Below are 14,525 nucleotides of genomic sequence, written 5' to 3'. Positions count from 1 at the left end.
ATGATATGGTAAGAATGTCTTTCCGTAAGGTGTACTGATGGTTTGATTTACATGTTGGGTGTGTCTATGTCTAAGTTGACTGAGAATTTCTTAAGTCTCAGTCACCTCAGAAAAGTGCAACTGCAGTTCAAAGAAAAGTGCAACTCGGTCCAGTTGCACATTTCTGGCAGAAAAGTGCAATTGCACTTTTTTAACAGAAAAGTGCAACTCAAGCACTTTTTTGTAAGTGACTTAGACTTAAGAAAATCTCAGTTGACTGAGACATAGCAAAACCGTTACATGTTAGTCTATGCTCTCTAGTGATGATGGGCAAACGTTTAAGTAATTTCTGATACATACAAACTGAATTTAAATTGATATCTCGGGTGATCAGCACGTCTGATAAAATATGAGACGGGTAATTTAACCCGAAATTTATATTATTGGACGTGCTTCTACGAGCAACTTTATCTTATAGATCTCTGGTCCTTTGCGCTATCGTACACGGTACTTAGGAATTCCGAGATGGCAAGTCACAAAAGTTCCTTGAGTGTTCGTTGGTACAAGCATAACTAATTAAGCCTAGGTTACCACGTGAAAAATATTCGATTCCATCGCATGGTACGTCAAGTGCTACTGGAATGGAGCAATAAATCCCGAAGGATCGACAAGCTAAGTACACGGCGCCGATCAATTCTCACTACACCAAACACATGGCGTCCCGGCCAACCGGCGACCCCGAGTCCCTTGCGACGGCGCAGCAGGCCCCGCTGCTCGGCAATGCCGACGGACGGACGCGGACGACGACCACCGTCGTGGGAAAGGCTCTGAGTAGCACAGCGGACCTCGCGAAGCACCTCCCCACCGGCGCCGTGCTGGCCTTCGAGTTCCTCTCGCCGACCTTCACTGCCGACGGCACCTGCACGGCCGCCAACCGCGCGCTCACTGGCTGCCTCATCGGCGCCTGCGCCTTCTCGTGCTTCCTCCTCTGCTTCACCGACAGCTTCCGCGACCAGACGGGCGTCGTGCGTTACGGCTTCATCACGCCCAGCGACCGCCTGCGCCTCATCGACGGTGCCGGAGCCGGAGTCGGAGCCTCCCAGCAGGCGCCGCAGGACACGAGGTACCGGCTTGGCGCGCGGGACGTGCTGCACGGGGTACTGTCGTTCGTGGTGTTCCTGGCGGTGGCAATGGTAGACAGCAACGTGGTGGCTTGCTTCTACCCCGTCGAGTCCGCCACCACCAGGCAGCTGCTTGCCGCGGTGCCCATGGCGGCCGGAGCGGCGGGGAGCTTCCTCTTCGCTATGTTCCCCTCCACGCGGCAAGGAATCGGGTTCCCCGCCGCAGCCACGTTTTGAATCAATGTTATAACTGTTTTATGTGCGCGTATCAGTTTGCTTGGAATGGAGACCTAGATTGATTATAGTTTACACTCGAATAAGATTTCTAGTTTTGCCTGCATTATTTTATCGGACAAACAGTTTATTGTGTTGTTATATATCAATGATTTAGAGATAGGCCACGGCTTCAGGTTTAGTAAATGAGATTCAAAGATAACACGAAGCTCACATGGTTTTTTTTTGTGTGTCAGCTATGAAGTTGTTCTTATTAGAATTTCTAGGCCTATGCAAGCGAAGCGGTTTGATCCCGGTAGCCAACTGGACTTGACGTAGGGATTACTTGCCCGGTGAGATAACACGAAGCTCACATGGTTAGTTCTTTTATGTCCAGATTAATTCATCTCAGCTGGTGTGACATAAAAGGGGTGCAGCATGTTTTTTTTTTTTTTTTTTTTTGAACAGGGAAGGGCCCCGAAGGACCCAGAAGCAGGTGCAGCATGTTTAATGTCGGGCTTACAAAGGAACGGTCAGAATGGATGCGAGCTTCATTTTGAAAATCGGGCAAAATATTTTGATATGATATTTATTAGGTTAGAATAAATGTACGACGAAAGGATGCACGATCCGAGAAATCAGGCAAGTTCAAAAAACCTGAACGTGGGCCTGTTGAGGTCACGGGCTGGTGCCAATTTTCGACAGAGGTCTACTGGCCCAAACCGCGTGTCGGTCGATCGTTGATCGGGGTCCCACGAGGTTGGTCAAGGTCGGAAGTGTTGTCACTGGACACACTTTTTGTGGTATTCTAGGGTTAACCTGGAAACGGTGTGAGATCGGAGCTCCCCTGGTGTCGCTGCATCGTCTCGACCCCATGGACGGCAATGGAGGTCAGGAGGGTTTTAACCCAAGCCGGGGATGATTCAACGCCGGCCGAGGTGACTTCGGCAATGGGCGCGGTGGCTTCGGCAATGGACGCGGCGGCTACGGGCCTGGACGAGGCGGTAGCAACAACCGCGGCGGCTATGCTGCTCGTGGCGGCCGTGGCTTTGGTGTGGCGCCGGCGCAGGGGGCGGGGCGTAGTGGCCGTGGATATGCTGCTGGCCGCGGCAGCTATGGCAACAATGGCTTTGGTGGAGGCTGACACTATGCACATGGCGAGTCGAGTGGCCGGACAGGCATGGGATCGGGTCACCACGACGACAATTGGGGAGGTATGAACACCAATTTCCAGAGAATTGCCAATTTCAATAGCATTGCTAGGTTTGGTCATGGTGCAAATCAGCAGCGATGGAATTCGGGACATGGTGGAGGTTTCTAATATCGGCCTCGTGTCACTGACACGAGGGTACAATCGAGGAGTGCCATTGATGCGGATCTATTGCAGCATACGATGCAGGCGGTTGTTGCTACGGTGACGGCGGCTACAAAGGCTGTTGAGCCATCGGTCATACCAGTATCACATGCAGCTGGTGTGGACGGTGACAGGGGTCAGGAGGTGGGGATGCCAGTTGCGGCACCAACAACTTCTCAACTGCCAACAGTGATAAGTCAGGAGCCTCAGGACAATCAAGCTGTGGGAGCAAAAGGAAAAGAGAATGAGGGACAGGGGGCTCTAAAGAAGAAGAAGGAAGACAAGGCGGGCTGCTTTCGTTGAAAGAAGCCTGGACACTATATTGATGATTGTCCCACGCCTTTCTATGACCTATGTGAGTCTATCCACCATGCAACATCAGCTTGTCACCTTCTGAATGCTCCTAAACCCACAACAATTCTTCATGGGTATGCCAATGAGGGACTTATGTTTTTTGAACTCCCATGTGGTGTTTTTAAGGCGAAAGCTGAAAACCCAAAATTGGTGAAAGTAACTGTTGATGGAGATACCATGACCATACCAGATTTAATTGAGCAACTAAAGAAGATAGTACCTTCTGAGAAGTTCAATTGGGAGCTATTCCATTTTAAAGATAATATACACAGAGTCAAACTCCCAAGTAAGCAGGAAGTTCAGAGATTGAAATTTTTTGGTACTTACCTTTGTACTGACAGGAAGGTTGTTCTGTCTTTCAATCTCTGGTCCTCTGCGGAGGAGCCTTTGTATACATTACCAGAAGTTTGGGTTCGTGTTTCAGGGCTGCCATTAGATATCAAAACAGATTACCTATCTCTATGGGGGTGTAGGAACTCTCTTTGGCAAGACTTTGGATGTAGATATGGCCTTCACTCGTAATAAAAAGATACTTCGGACCAAGATTGGGCGTCTAGATCGTAATCTTATTCCTGCTCATAGTGATGTCTTCATCAGACGGGTTTCTTTAAATTACATTTTGAAGTGGAGACAACTCAAGGCTCTCAAGACGTGAATATGGCAGAAGCTAATAATTGGAACGATGGGACTAATGATGCACACAATGGAGAAGAAAATCATGGTGATGGGAATGCTATGGATATGGACTCAAAAGGAGGTGATGAAGGAAATACATCAAATAATAATGGTAAAGAAGGTACGTATGAGAATAATGGGGTGGAGGGGATGCAAGTGCAATCTAATCATGTTGATGTTATTCAGATTGGGACTATGAAACTGCCAATTACCCCTTCAGGTATACTAACATCTGCAAAAAATTCGGGTAAAAAAGAGCTATTTATTAAGCCTATGTTTCATGATCAAAATCTGGTACTAGATGACAATTTTTGCACTGATTCACATGTAGATTTTCTGGCCAGAGCATCTACCTCGGGATTGCCCCAGGTAGCTGGTGATACGTCTCCGACGTATCGATAATTTCTTATGTTTCATGCCACATTATTGATGTTATCTACATGTTTTATGCACACTTTATGTCATATTCGTGCATTTTCTGGAACTAACCTATTAACAAGATGCCGAAGTGCCGATTCTTTGTTTTATTGTTTTTGGTTTCAGAAATCCTAGTAAGGAAATATTCTCGGAATTGGACGAAATCAAAGCCCAGGGGCCTATTTTCTCACGAAGCTTCCAGAAGTCCGAAGGAGAGACGAAGAGGGGCCACGGAGGGGCCACACTATAGGGCGGCGCGGCCCCCCCCTTGGCCGCGCCGGCCTGTAGTGTGGGGCCCCCGTGCCGCCTCTTGACCTGCCCTTCCGCCTATAAAAAGTCTCCGTGACGAAACCCCCAGTACCGAGAGCCACGATACGGAAAACCTTCCAGAGACGCCGCCGCCGCCGATCCCATCTCGGGGGATCCAGGAGATCGCCTCCGGCACCCTGCCGGAGAGGGGAATCATCTCCCGGAGGACTCTACGCCGCCATGGTCGCCTCCGGTGTGATGTGTGAGTAGTCTACCCCTGGACTATGGGTCCATAGCAGTAGCTAGATGGTTGTCTTCTCCCCATTGTGCTATCATTGTCGGATCTTGTGAGCTGCCTAACATGATCAAGATCATCTATCTGTAATTCTATATGTTGCGTTTGTTGGGATCCGATGAATAGAGAATACTTGTTATGTTGATTATCAAAGTTATGCTTATGTGTTGTTTATGATCTTGCATGCTCTCCGTTACTAGTAGATGCTCTGGCCAAGTAGATGCTTGTAACTCCAAGAGGGAGTACTTATGCTCGATAGTGGGTTCATGCTCGCATTGACACCGGGACAAAGGATGAAAAGTTCTAAGGTTGTGTTGTCTTTGTTGCCACTAGGGATAAAATATTAGTGCTATGTTCAAGGATGTAGTCACTAGTTACATTACGCACCATACTTAATGCAATTGTCTGTTGTTTGCAACTTAATGCGGAGGGGTTCGGATGATAACCTGAAGGTGGACTTTTTAGGCATAGATGCAGTTGGATGACGGTCTATGTACTTTGTCGTAATGCCCAATTAAATCTCACTATACTCATCATGATATGTATGTGCATGGTCATGCTCTCTTTATTTGTCAATTGCCCAACTGTAATTTGTTCACCCAACATGCTGTTTGTCTTATGGGAGAGACACCTCTAGTGAACTGTGGACCCCGGTCCAATTCTCTTTACTGAAATACAATCTACTGCAATACTTGTTCTACTGTTTTCTGCAAACAATCATCTTCCACACAATACGGTTAACTCTTTGTTACAGCAAGCCGGTGAGATTGACAACCTCACTGTTTCGTTGGGGCAAAGTACTTTGGTTGTGTTGTGCAGGTTCCACGTTGGCGCCGGAATCCCTGGTGTTGCGCCGCACTACATCCCGCCGCCATCAACCTTCAACGTGATTCTTGGCTCCTCCTGGTTCGATAAACCTTGGTTTCTTTCTGAGGGAAAACTTGCTGCTGTGCGCATCATACCTTCCTCTTGGGGTTGCCCAACGAACGTGTGAAATACACGCCATCAAGCTCTTTTTCTGGCGCCGTTGCCGGGGAGATCAAGACACGCTGCAAGGGGAGTCTCCACTTCTCAATCTCTTTACTTTGTTTTTGTCTTGCTTAGTTTTATTTACTACTTTGTTTGCTGCACTAAATCAAAATACAAAAAAATTAGTTGCTAGTTTTACTTTATTTACTATCTTGTTTGCACTCTATATCAAAAACACAAAAAATTAGTTACTTGTTTTACTTTACTTAATATCATGCATGTTTTTATTTCACTAGTTAAGCATAATGGAAAACAACAAAAATATGAGAGATCTTTATGAGCTTTATCTTGAATTAGGACATGATGTGTTTGAAGAGAGAATTAAAAAACCCATGGAACTTTATATGCATGCTAATGGGAATGTTATTAATATGAATGCTTTGAACACTATTGTTGCTAATGCTATGGAAAATTCTAAGCTTGGGGAAGCTGGTTTTGATGAGCTTGATCTTTTTAGTCCCCCAAGAATTGAGGAGAAAATTTTCTTTTATGATTACAATATGCCTCCTATATATGATGATAGCCACTTTGTTGAATTTGCTCCCACTACAACTAATAAAATTGATTATGCTTATGTGGAGAGTAATAATTTTATGCATGAGACTCATGATAAGAATGCTTTATGTGATAGTTATATTGTTGAGTTTGCTCATGATGCTACTGAAAGTTATTATGAGAGAGGAAAATATGGTTGTAGAAATTTTCATGTTATCAAAACACCTCTCTATGTGCTGAAATTTTTGAAGCTACACTTGTTTTATCTTTCTACGCTTGTTGCATTATGCTTCTTGAACTTGTTTATTTACAAGATTCCTCTTCATAGGAAGCATGTTAGACTTAAATGTGTTTTGAATTTGCCTCTTGAAGCTCTCTTTTGCTTCAAATACTATTTCTTGCGAGTGCATCATCAAAACTGTTGAGCCCATCTTAATGGCTATAAAGAAAGAACTTCTTGGGAGATAACCCATGTGTTATTTTACTACAGTACTTTGTTTTTATTTTGTGTCTTGGAAGTTGTTTACTACTGTAGCAACCTCTCCTTATCTTAGTTTTGTGTTTTGTTGTGCCAAGTTAAGCCGTTGATAGAAAAGTAAGTACTAGATTTGGATTACTGTGCAGTTCCAGATTTCTTTGCTGTCACGAATCTGGGTCCACCTCCCTGTAGGTAGCTCAGAAAATTAAGCCAATTTACGTGCATGATCCTCAGATATGTACGCAACTTTCATTCAATTTGAGCATTTTCATTTGAGCAAGTCTGGTGCCATTTTAAAATTCGTCAATACGAACTGTTCTGTTTTGACAGATTCTGCCTTTTATTTCGCATTGCCTCTTTCGCTATGTTGGATGAATTTCTTTGATCCACTAATGTCCAGTAGCATTATGCAATGTCCAGAAGTGTTAAGAATGATTGTGTCACCTCTGAATATGTCAATTTATATTGTGCACTAACCCTCTAATGAGTTGTTTCGAGTTTGGTGTGGAGGAAGTTTTCAAGGATCAAGAGAGGAGTATGATGCAACATGATCAAGGAGAGTGAAAGCTCTAAGCTTGGGGATGCACCCGGTGGTTCACCCCTGCATATATCAAGAAGACTCAAGCGTCTAAGCTTGGGGATGCCCAAGGCATCCCCTTCTTCATCGACAATATTATCAGGTTCCTCCCCTGAAACTATATTTTTATTCCATCACATCTTATGTGCTTTTTCTTGGAGCGTCGGTTTGTTTTTGTTTTTGTTTTGTTTGAATAAAATGGATCCTAGCATTCACTTTATGGGAGAGAGACACGCTCCGCTGTAGCATATGGACAAGTATGTCCTTGGTTTCTACTCATAGTATTCATGGCGAAGTTTCTCCTTCGTTAAATTGTTATATGGTTGGAATTGGAAAATGATACATGTAGTAATTGCTATAAATGTCTTGGGTAATGTGATACTTGGCAATTGTTGTGCTCATGATTAAGTTCTTGCATCATATGCTTTGCACCCATTAATGAAGAAATACATAGAGCATGCTAAAATTTGGTTTGCATATTTGGTTTCTCTAAGGTCTAGATAATTTCTAGTTTTGAGTTTGAACAACAAGGAAGACGGTGTAGAGTCTTATAATGTTTTCAATATGTCTTTTATGTGAGTTTTGCTGCACCGGTTCATCCTTGTGTTTGTTTCAAATAAGCCTTGCTAGCCTAAACCTTGTATCGAGAGGGAATACTTCTCATGCATCCAAAATACTTGAGCCAACCACTATGCCATTTGTGTCCACCATACCTACCTATACTACATGGTATTTTTCCGCCATTCCAAAGTAAATTGCTTGAGTGCTACCTTTAAAATTCCATCATTCACCTTTGCAATATATAGCTCATGGGACAAATAGCTTAAAAACTATTGTGGTATTGAATATGTAATTATGCACTTTATCTCTTATTAAGTTGCTTGTTGTGCGATAACCATGTTCACTGGGGACGCCATCAACTATTCATTGTTGAATTTCATGTGAGTTGCTATGCATGTCCGTCTTGTCTGAAGTAAGAGAGATCTACCACCATATGGTTAAGCATGCATATGTTAGAGAAGAACATCGGGCCGCTAACTAAAGCCATGCTCCATGGTGGAAGTTTCAGTTTTGGACAACAATCCTCAAATCTCAAATGAGAAAATTATTAATTGTTGGTATATGCTTATGCATAAAAGAGGATTCCATTATCTGTTGTCTATGTTGTCCCGGTATGGATGTCTAAGTTGAAGAATAATCAATAGCGAGAAATCCAATGCGAGCTTTCTCCTTAGACCTTTGTACAGGCGGCATAGAGGTACCCCTTTGTGACACTTGGTAAAAACAATGCATTGTGATGACCCGGTAGTCCAAGCTAATTAGGACAAGGTGCGGGCACTATTAGTACGCTATGCATGAGGCTTGCAACTTATAAGATATAATTTACATGATGCATATGCTTTATTACTACCGTTGACAAAATTGTTTCATGTTTTCAAAATCAAAGCTCTAGCACAAATATAGCAATCGATGCTTTTCCTCTATGAGGACCATTCTTTTATTTTCAATGTTGAGTCAGTTCACCTATTTCTCTCCACCTCAAGAAGCAAACACTTGTGTGAACTGTGCATTGATTCCTACATACTTGCTTATTGCATCTATTATATTACTCTATGTTGACAATATCCATGAGATATACATGTTACAAGTTGAAAGCAACCGCTGAAACTTAATCTTCTTTTGTGTTGCTTCAATGCCTTTACTTTGAATTATTGCTTTATGAGTTAACTCTTATGCAAGACTTATTGATGCTTGTCTTGAAGTGCTATTCATGAAAAGTCTTTGCTTTATGATTCACTTGTTTACTCATGTCATATACAATGTTTTGATCGCTGCATTCACTACATATGCTTTACAAATAGTATGATCAAGATTATGATGGCATGTCACTCCGTAAATTATCTCGTGTTATCGTTTTACCTGCTGGACGAGCGTAACTAAGCTTGGGGATGCTGATACGTCTCGACGTATCGATAATTTCTTATGTTCCATGCCACATTATTGATGTTATCTACATGTTTTATGCACACTTTATGTCATATTCGTGCATTTTCTGAACTAACCTATTAACAAGATGCCGAAGTGCCGCTGTCAAGTCATTGTTTTTGGTTTCAGAAATCCTAGTAAGGAAATATTCTTGAATTGGACGAAATCAAAGCCCGTGGGCCTATTTTCTCACGAAGCTTCCGTAAGTCCGAAGGAGAGACGAAGAGGGGCCACGGAGGGGCCACACTATAGGGCGGCGCGGCCCCCCCCTTGGCCGCGCCGGCCTGTAGTGTGGGGCCCCCGTGCCGCCTCTTGACCTGCCCTTCCGCCTATAAAAAGTCTCCGTGACGAAACCCCCAGTACCGAGAGCCACGATACGGAAAACCTTCCAGAGACGCCGCCGCCACCGATCCCATCTCGGGATCCAGAGATCGCCTCCGCACCCTGCCGTAGAGGGGAATCATCTCCCTGAGGACTCTACGCCGCCATGGTCACCTCCGGTGTGATGTGTGAGTAGTCTACCCCAGGACTATGGGTCCATAGCAGTAGCTAGATGGTTGTCTTCTCCCCTTTGTGCTATCATTGTCGGATCTTGTGAGCTGCCTAACATGATCAAGATCATCTATCTGTAATTCTATATGTTGCGTTTGTTGGGATCCGATGAATAGAGAATACTTGTTATGTTGATTATCAAAGTTATGCTTATGTGTTGTTTATGATCTTGCATGCTCTCCGTTACTAGTAGATGCTCTGGCCAAGTAGATGCTTGTAACTCCAAGAGGGAGTACTTATGCTCGATAGTTGGTTCATGCGCATTGACACCGGGACAGGATGAAAGTTCTAATGTTGTGTTGTGATGTTGCCTCTAGGGATAAAACATTAGTGATATTTTCAAGGCTGTAGTCACTAGTTACATTACGCTCCATACTTAATGCAATTGTCTGTTGTTTGCAACTTAATACTGGAGGGGGTTCGGATGATAACCTGAAGGTGGACTTTTTAGGCATAGATGCAGTTGGATGACGGTCTATGTACTTTGTCGTAATGCCCAATTAAATCTCACTATACTCATCATGATATGTATGTGCATGGTCATGCTCTCTTTATTTGTCAATTGCCCAACTATAATTTGTTCACCCAACATGCTGTTTGTCTTATGGGAGAGACACCTCTAGTGAACTGTGGACCCCGGTCCAATTCTCTTTACTGAAATACAATCTACTGCAATACTTGTTCTACTGTTTTCTGCAAACAATCATCTTCCACACAATACGGTTAACTCTTTGTTACAGCAAGCCGGTGAGATTGACAACCTCACTGTTTCGTTGGGGCAAAGTACTTTGGTTGTGTTGTGCAGGTTCCACGTTGGCGCCGGAATCCCTGGTGTTGCGCCGCACTACATCCCGCCGCCATCAACCTTCAACGTGCTTCTTGGCTCCTCCTGGTTCGATAAACCTTGGTTTCTTTCTGAGGGAAAACTTGCTGCTGTGCGCATCATACCTTCCTCTTGGGGTTGCCCAACGAACGTGTGAAATACACGCCATCAGCTGGCGTGGTAGCTACTGCCGGACTGCCACTGGCCGGCAAAGAGCTGTCAGCGCAGCAGCTAGCCATTGGCAGACGGCGCAGCAGACAGCTGCTGCTGACCATCCAGACAGCGCGCAGCGGGCCAGGCAGACAGTGGCATTGCCAACCAATGACGTGCAGGGGACCACTGCCTCGGTCGGCAGCCACGCGCCAGTGGGGGGCCAGCGCCGCAGCGGTACGACGCCCGATACGGGATTTGCTATGGCTGTGGAGAAGTGTCCCAGATCGTGGTGTGCTTCGCCGTCGGTGCATAAAATCCTAGAGATTCCTACTGTTGTCCCTGCATTTGCTGTTGAGGATAGTGCCAATCATTGGCCCAATGATGAGCCAATTATGGGGCCGGTGTTGGCTGGTAAGGTGAGATCTTGTGTGCACATCAATGCTGAGGGCAAGGGTATGTTTTTTAATGATCTGAATTTTAATTGTACCTTTGCTGAATTTGGACATAGTATGTCAAGTATATCTCATGAGAGCAATATTAATGATGTAGGCTCATGTTTGCACACCACCATGGTTGGTTCGTTGGAAAAAACCCATGGATAGTGCTAAGGGAATTGCTATGTTGGATAACAAAGGGGAGAAGAATACAGTTGATCTCCAGGGTAGGATGAATGCATCACCTATGAAGACTACGGGTGAGTCATCTACCTCTTTGAAGGAATCTTCTAACATTGCTAGCCACACGTTATCTCTGACTGTAATTGAGAATGACAATGTGTCTCATTATCCTTCTACAGAGGAGATGATTGCATTTGGGGGGATTCCTAAGCCCACTATTGGAGTGAGGTTGAGTACACGGCTGGGAAGACAGCCTAATGACGACATGCCTTAGTTGGAGAAGGCGATGAAGAATGTACAGCTGCATGATGAGAGCTTCACTACAGGTCAGTTGTCGATTCCCAAGTATTCTATTGTTTTTTTTCGAAATGGGGGAAATATCGCCCCAGCTTCTGTATCCAAAGGATGCGCACGGCTTTTTTATTAGATTATTCACAACACCTTACAAGAGCAATACAAAAGATCAAACTCGAAGCCACCTCGCTAAACCTACAGAGGGATGATGGGGGTGACAATTCACCAACTCATATCATCCAAAAACCAAATGCCTTTCCAGGCCGCCCAATAGCAGAGGAGAAGCACATCCAGTCAAGCAGACTCTCAGCATACGCCAACGCACACACCATAGAAGTTGCTACCGCCGTCTTCCTTGACTCCATCTTCAAGATAGATCATCGCATTGACCATGCCAGGCCTGCCATCGATGCCGCCACGGCCAAGACGACTCCACCATCCTGCGCATGTCCATCACACTACATCCGTCCTGAGACACCATTGCACCATGCCGCGGCAACTCGACGACGCCGACACAGCAAAAGCACACCGCTCCACCTCAGCACCACCACCATCCGTTGTCTGCTCCGAAAACGATACCCCCAACAGGGAGAACGGTGTTGCGCGCCGCTATCGTCCGATCCGGGAGACCCGGGTCTAGGGTTTCCCCTAGAGTAACCCAGGCGAAGAAACGCAGACTGCAGAGACAATGCCTTCAATAAGGTAACGACGAAAGGCATCGCCATCATCCGCCATGACCGAAGTCTGGGCCGGCTTTCACCGGTAGCTGCGCCTCGCCATCGGGAGTTAGGTGACAGATCAGAGATCCGCCACGGCTAGCCACACAACTAGCCGATCTCCTCCGGCGAGAGAGAAGACCACCACCGCGGTGCCACGGTCAGCGGCACCAGACGCCCGCCAGCTGCCACTAGGTCAGCGCTGTCACCACCATCGCCATCCAGGGCCGCCGCCCTTGGTGCCGTGATCCCAGATCTTGAGGAGGACCAGCACGAGATCCACCCCCATCCCCACCCGCCCGGCCATGCCAAGGCGAGGAAGGAGGAGAGGACCGCACCAGGGTCCGGGGCCGTGCCGTCGCCCCCATCACCGCCCTCCTGGCGAGGCCACAGCGAGGAACGACAGAGAGGGCTGTGCTGCCATGGCCAGGGCCGTGCCGCCACCCCCAACACCGCCCGCCTGCGCCGCCATCAACCAGAACCGGGACCATCCCCCCGCGCAGAGGTTTGCCTCCTACCGCCGCACCAGGGGACCACGCGAGGATCCTCGCTGCCCCCATCATCGGCCGCACCAAGCTTCGTCGGCGGCGGCCTCCGAGGACGACGAGGAGGGGAGGGGAGGTGGAGGGGAAGGCGGCGGCGGCTAGGGTTCGCCCGAGTCACCCTGGAGGGGGACCAGAGCTTTGCCGGTTAGTTTCAAGTGTTCTATTGTTAATATTCCAGATTCGGACATAGTAAAGAGAGCGGATCGGTTAGGGATATCCTTAGGAAATTTAGCAGGATAGATAGGCAAATCTATTAATGGGATTAAAATGGTGGAAGAGGAACGAATTTTGATGATTTAAAAAAAATACCGAGAATGAGAATAAAGAGGAAGGTCTGTAGACTCTTGTATTGTTAAAAGTTTGCACCCTTTGTGAGGATTTGATTGAGGATGAAGATATCCCAATGGATTTCGATGATCAATTGGAACATCTTAAACCAGTGGTCAAGGTAAAGAAAATTAGACAGAGAAAAGTGTATGATACTAGTAATATTCGCAAAAGTACTAGAAAAAGAATTTAAAAAAACAATTGTCATAATGCAGAATTTAAAAGGAATTAATTGGAATCCAGGGGGTTTTGGTAATACTGCTAAACATTTGTTTGTCAAAGAGGCCATTCGGGAACATAAATTAGACTTCATAGCCTTGTTGAAGATTGGGAGATCTAATTTCTCGATTCCTTTTTTGAACCAATTAGCGGCACGATATAATTTCTCTTGGTTTTGTTTACCTCCACATGGTCGCTCGGGGGATATTCTAGTGGGAATAAACTCCGATACGTTACAAGTGTTAAAGGTAAGCACGGGGGAGTTTTGTGTTAAGCTTCACATTAAATGTAAGAGAGATGGTTTTGAATGGATTCTGGTGCCGGTATATGGGGCGGCCCAAGACTTGCACAAAGCAGAATTTCTGTCAGAATTAGTGAGAGCTTGTGAATCTGAAACATTACCTATGTTGGTAGGGGGTGATTTCAATATTATACGCAAGCGAGAGGAGAAAAATAATGATAATTTAAAAGCGCGTTGGCCCTTTTTTTAATGCAATCATTGAGCATTTGAACTTGCGTGAAATTGCTCTAACTGGGAGACAATTTACATGGGCAAGTAGAAGAGAAGAACCTACATATGAGAAACTTGATAGAGTACTAGCATCAATCTCCTGGGAACAAAAAATTCCTTTGGTAACGGTAAGAGCTTTAACTAGAGCTGATTCTGATCATACTCCAATACTTATAGATTCATGGGTGAAAGCACATCTGGGTAACCAAGCAAAATTCTCTTTTGAGCTACATTGGTTGCGACAAGAGGTTTTTTTGATATGGTAGTAAAGGAGTGAAATTCGGTTATAGGTGGAGCTAATCTGATGGAGGTTTGGTTGAATAAATTAAGACATATAAGAAGATTTCTTAAGGGATGGGAAAAAAATCAAAGTGGAAAGTATAAAAAAGAAAAATAGAGATTGTTAAATATCATTGATCATCTTGATTTGAAAGCGGAAACAAATATTTTGAATACAAATGAAAGGGAGGAATTAAAAAAGGCAAATGATAGTCTGAATAAATTAAGAAAAGAAGAGGAGTCTAAATGGGCCCAAAGAGCGAAAGT

The 14,525-nt window shown here is 45.2% G+C and overlaps 1 protein-coding gene across 1 annotated transcript; it reads left to right on the top strand.

The window, feature by feature from the left end:
• The first annotated feature begins 668 nt into the window (after positions 1-668).
• On the top strand, positions 669-1,536 carry LOC127309667 (protein DMP6). The gene has a single exon (XM_051340428.2). It carries the CDS (start codon positions 693-695, stop codon positions 1,335-1,337), a length of 645 nt encoding a protein of 214 aa, XP_051196388.1. The 5' UTR covers positions 669-692; the 3' UTR covers positions 1,338-1,536.
• Positions 1,537-14,525: the final 12,989 nt, after the last annotated feature.

Source organism: Lolium perenne, chromosome 6, assembly GCF_019359855.2.
Source record: "Lolium perenne isolate Kyuss_39 chromosome 6, Kyuss_2.0, whole genome shotgun sequence".
NCBI classification, from domain to species: Eukaryota; Viridiplantae; Streptophyta; class Magnoliopsida; order Poales; family Poaceae; genus Lolium; species Lolium perenne.
The sequence above is the reverse complement of the archived record's forward strand: the minus strand, read 5'-3'. Positions and strand labels throughout refer to the sequence as shown.

Excerpts from the sequence above, each read along its gene's own strand:
- LOC127309667 (XM_051340428.2), top strand. The coding sequence starts at position 693 with ATGGCGTCCCGGCCAACCGGCGACCCCGAGTCCCTTGCGACGGCGCAG.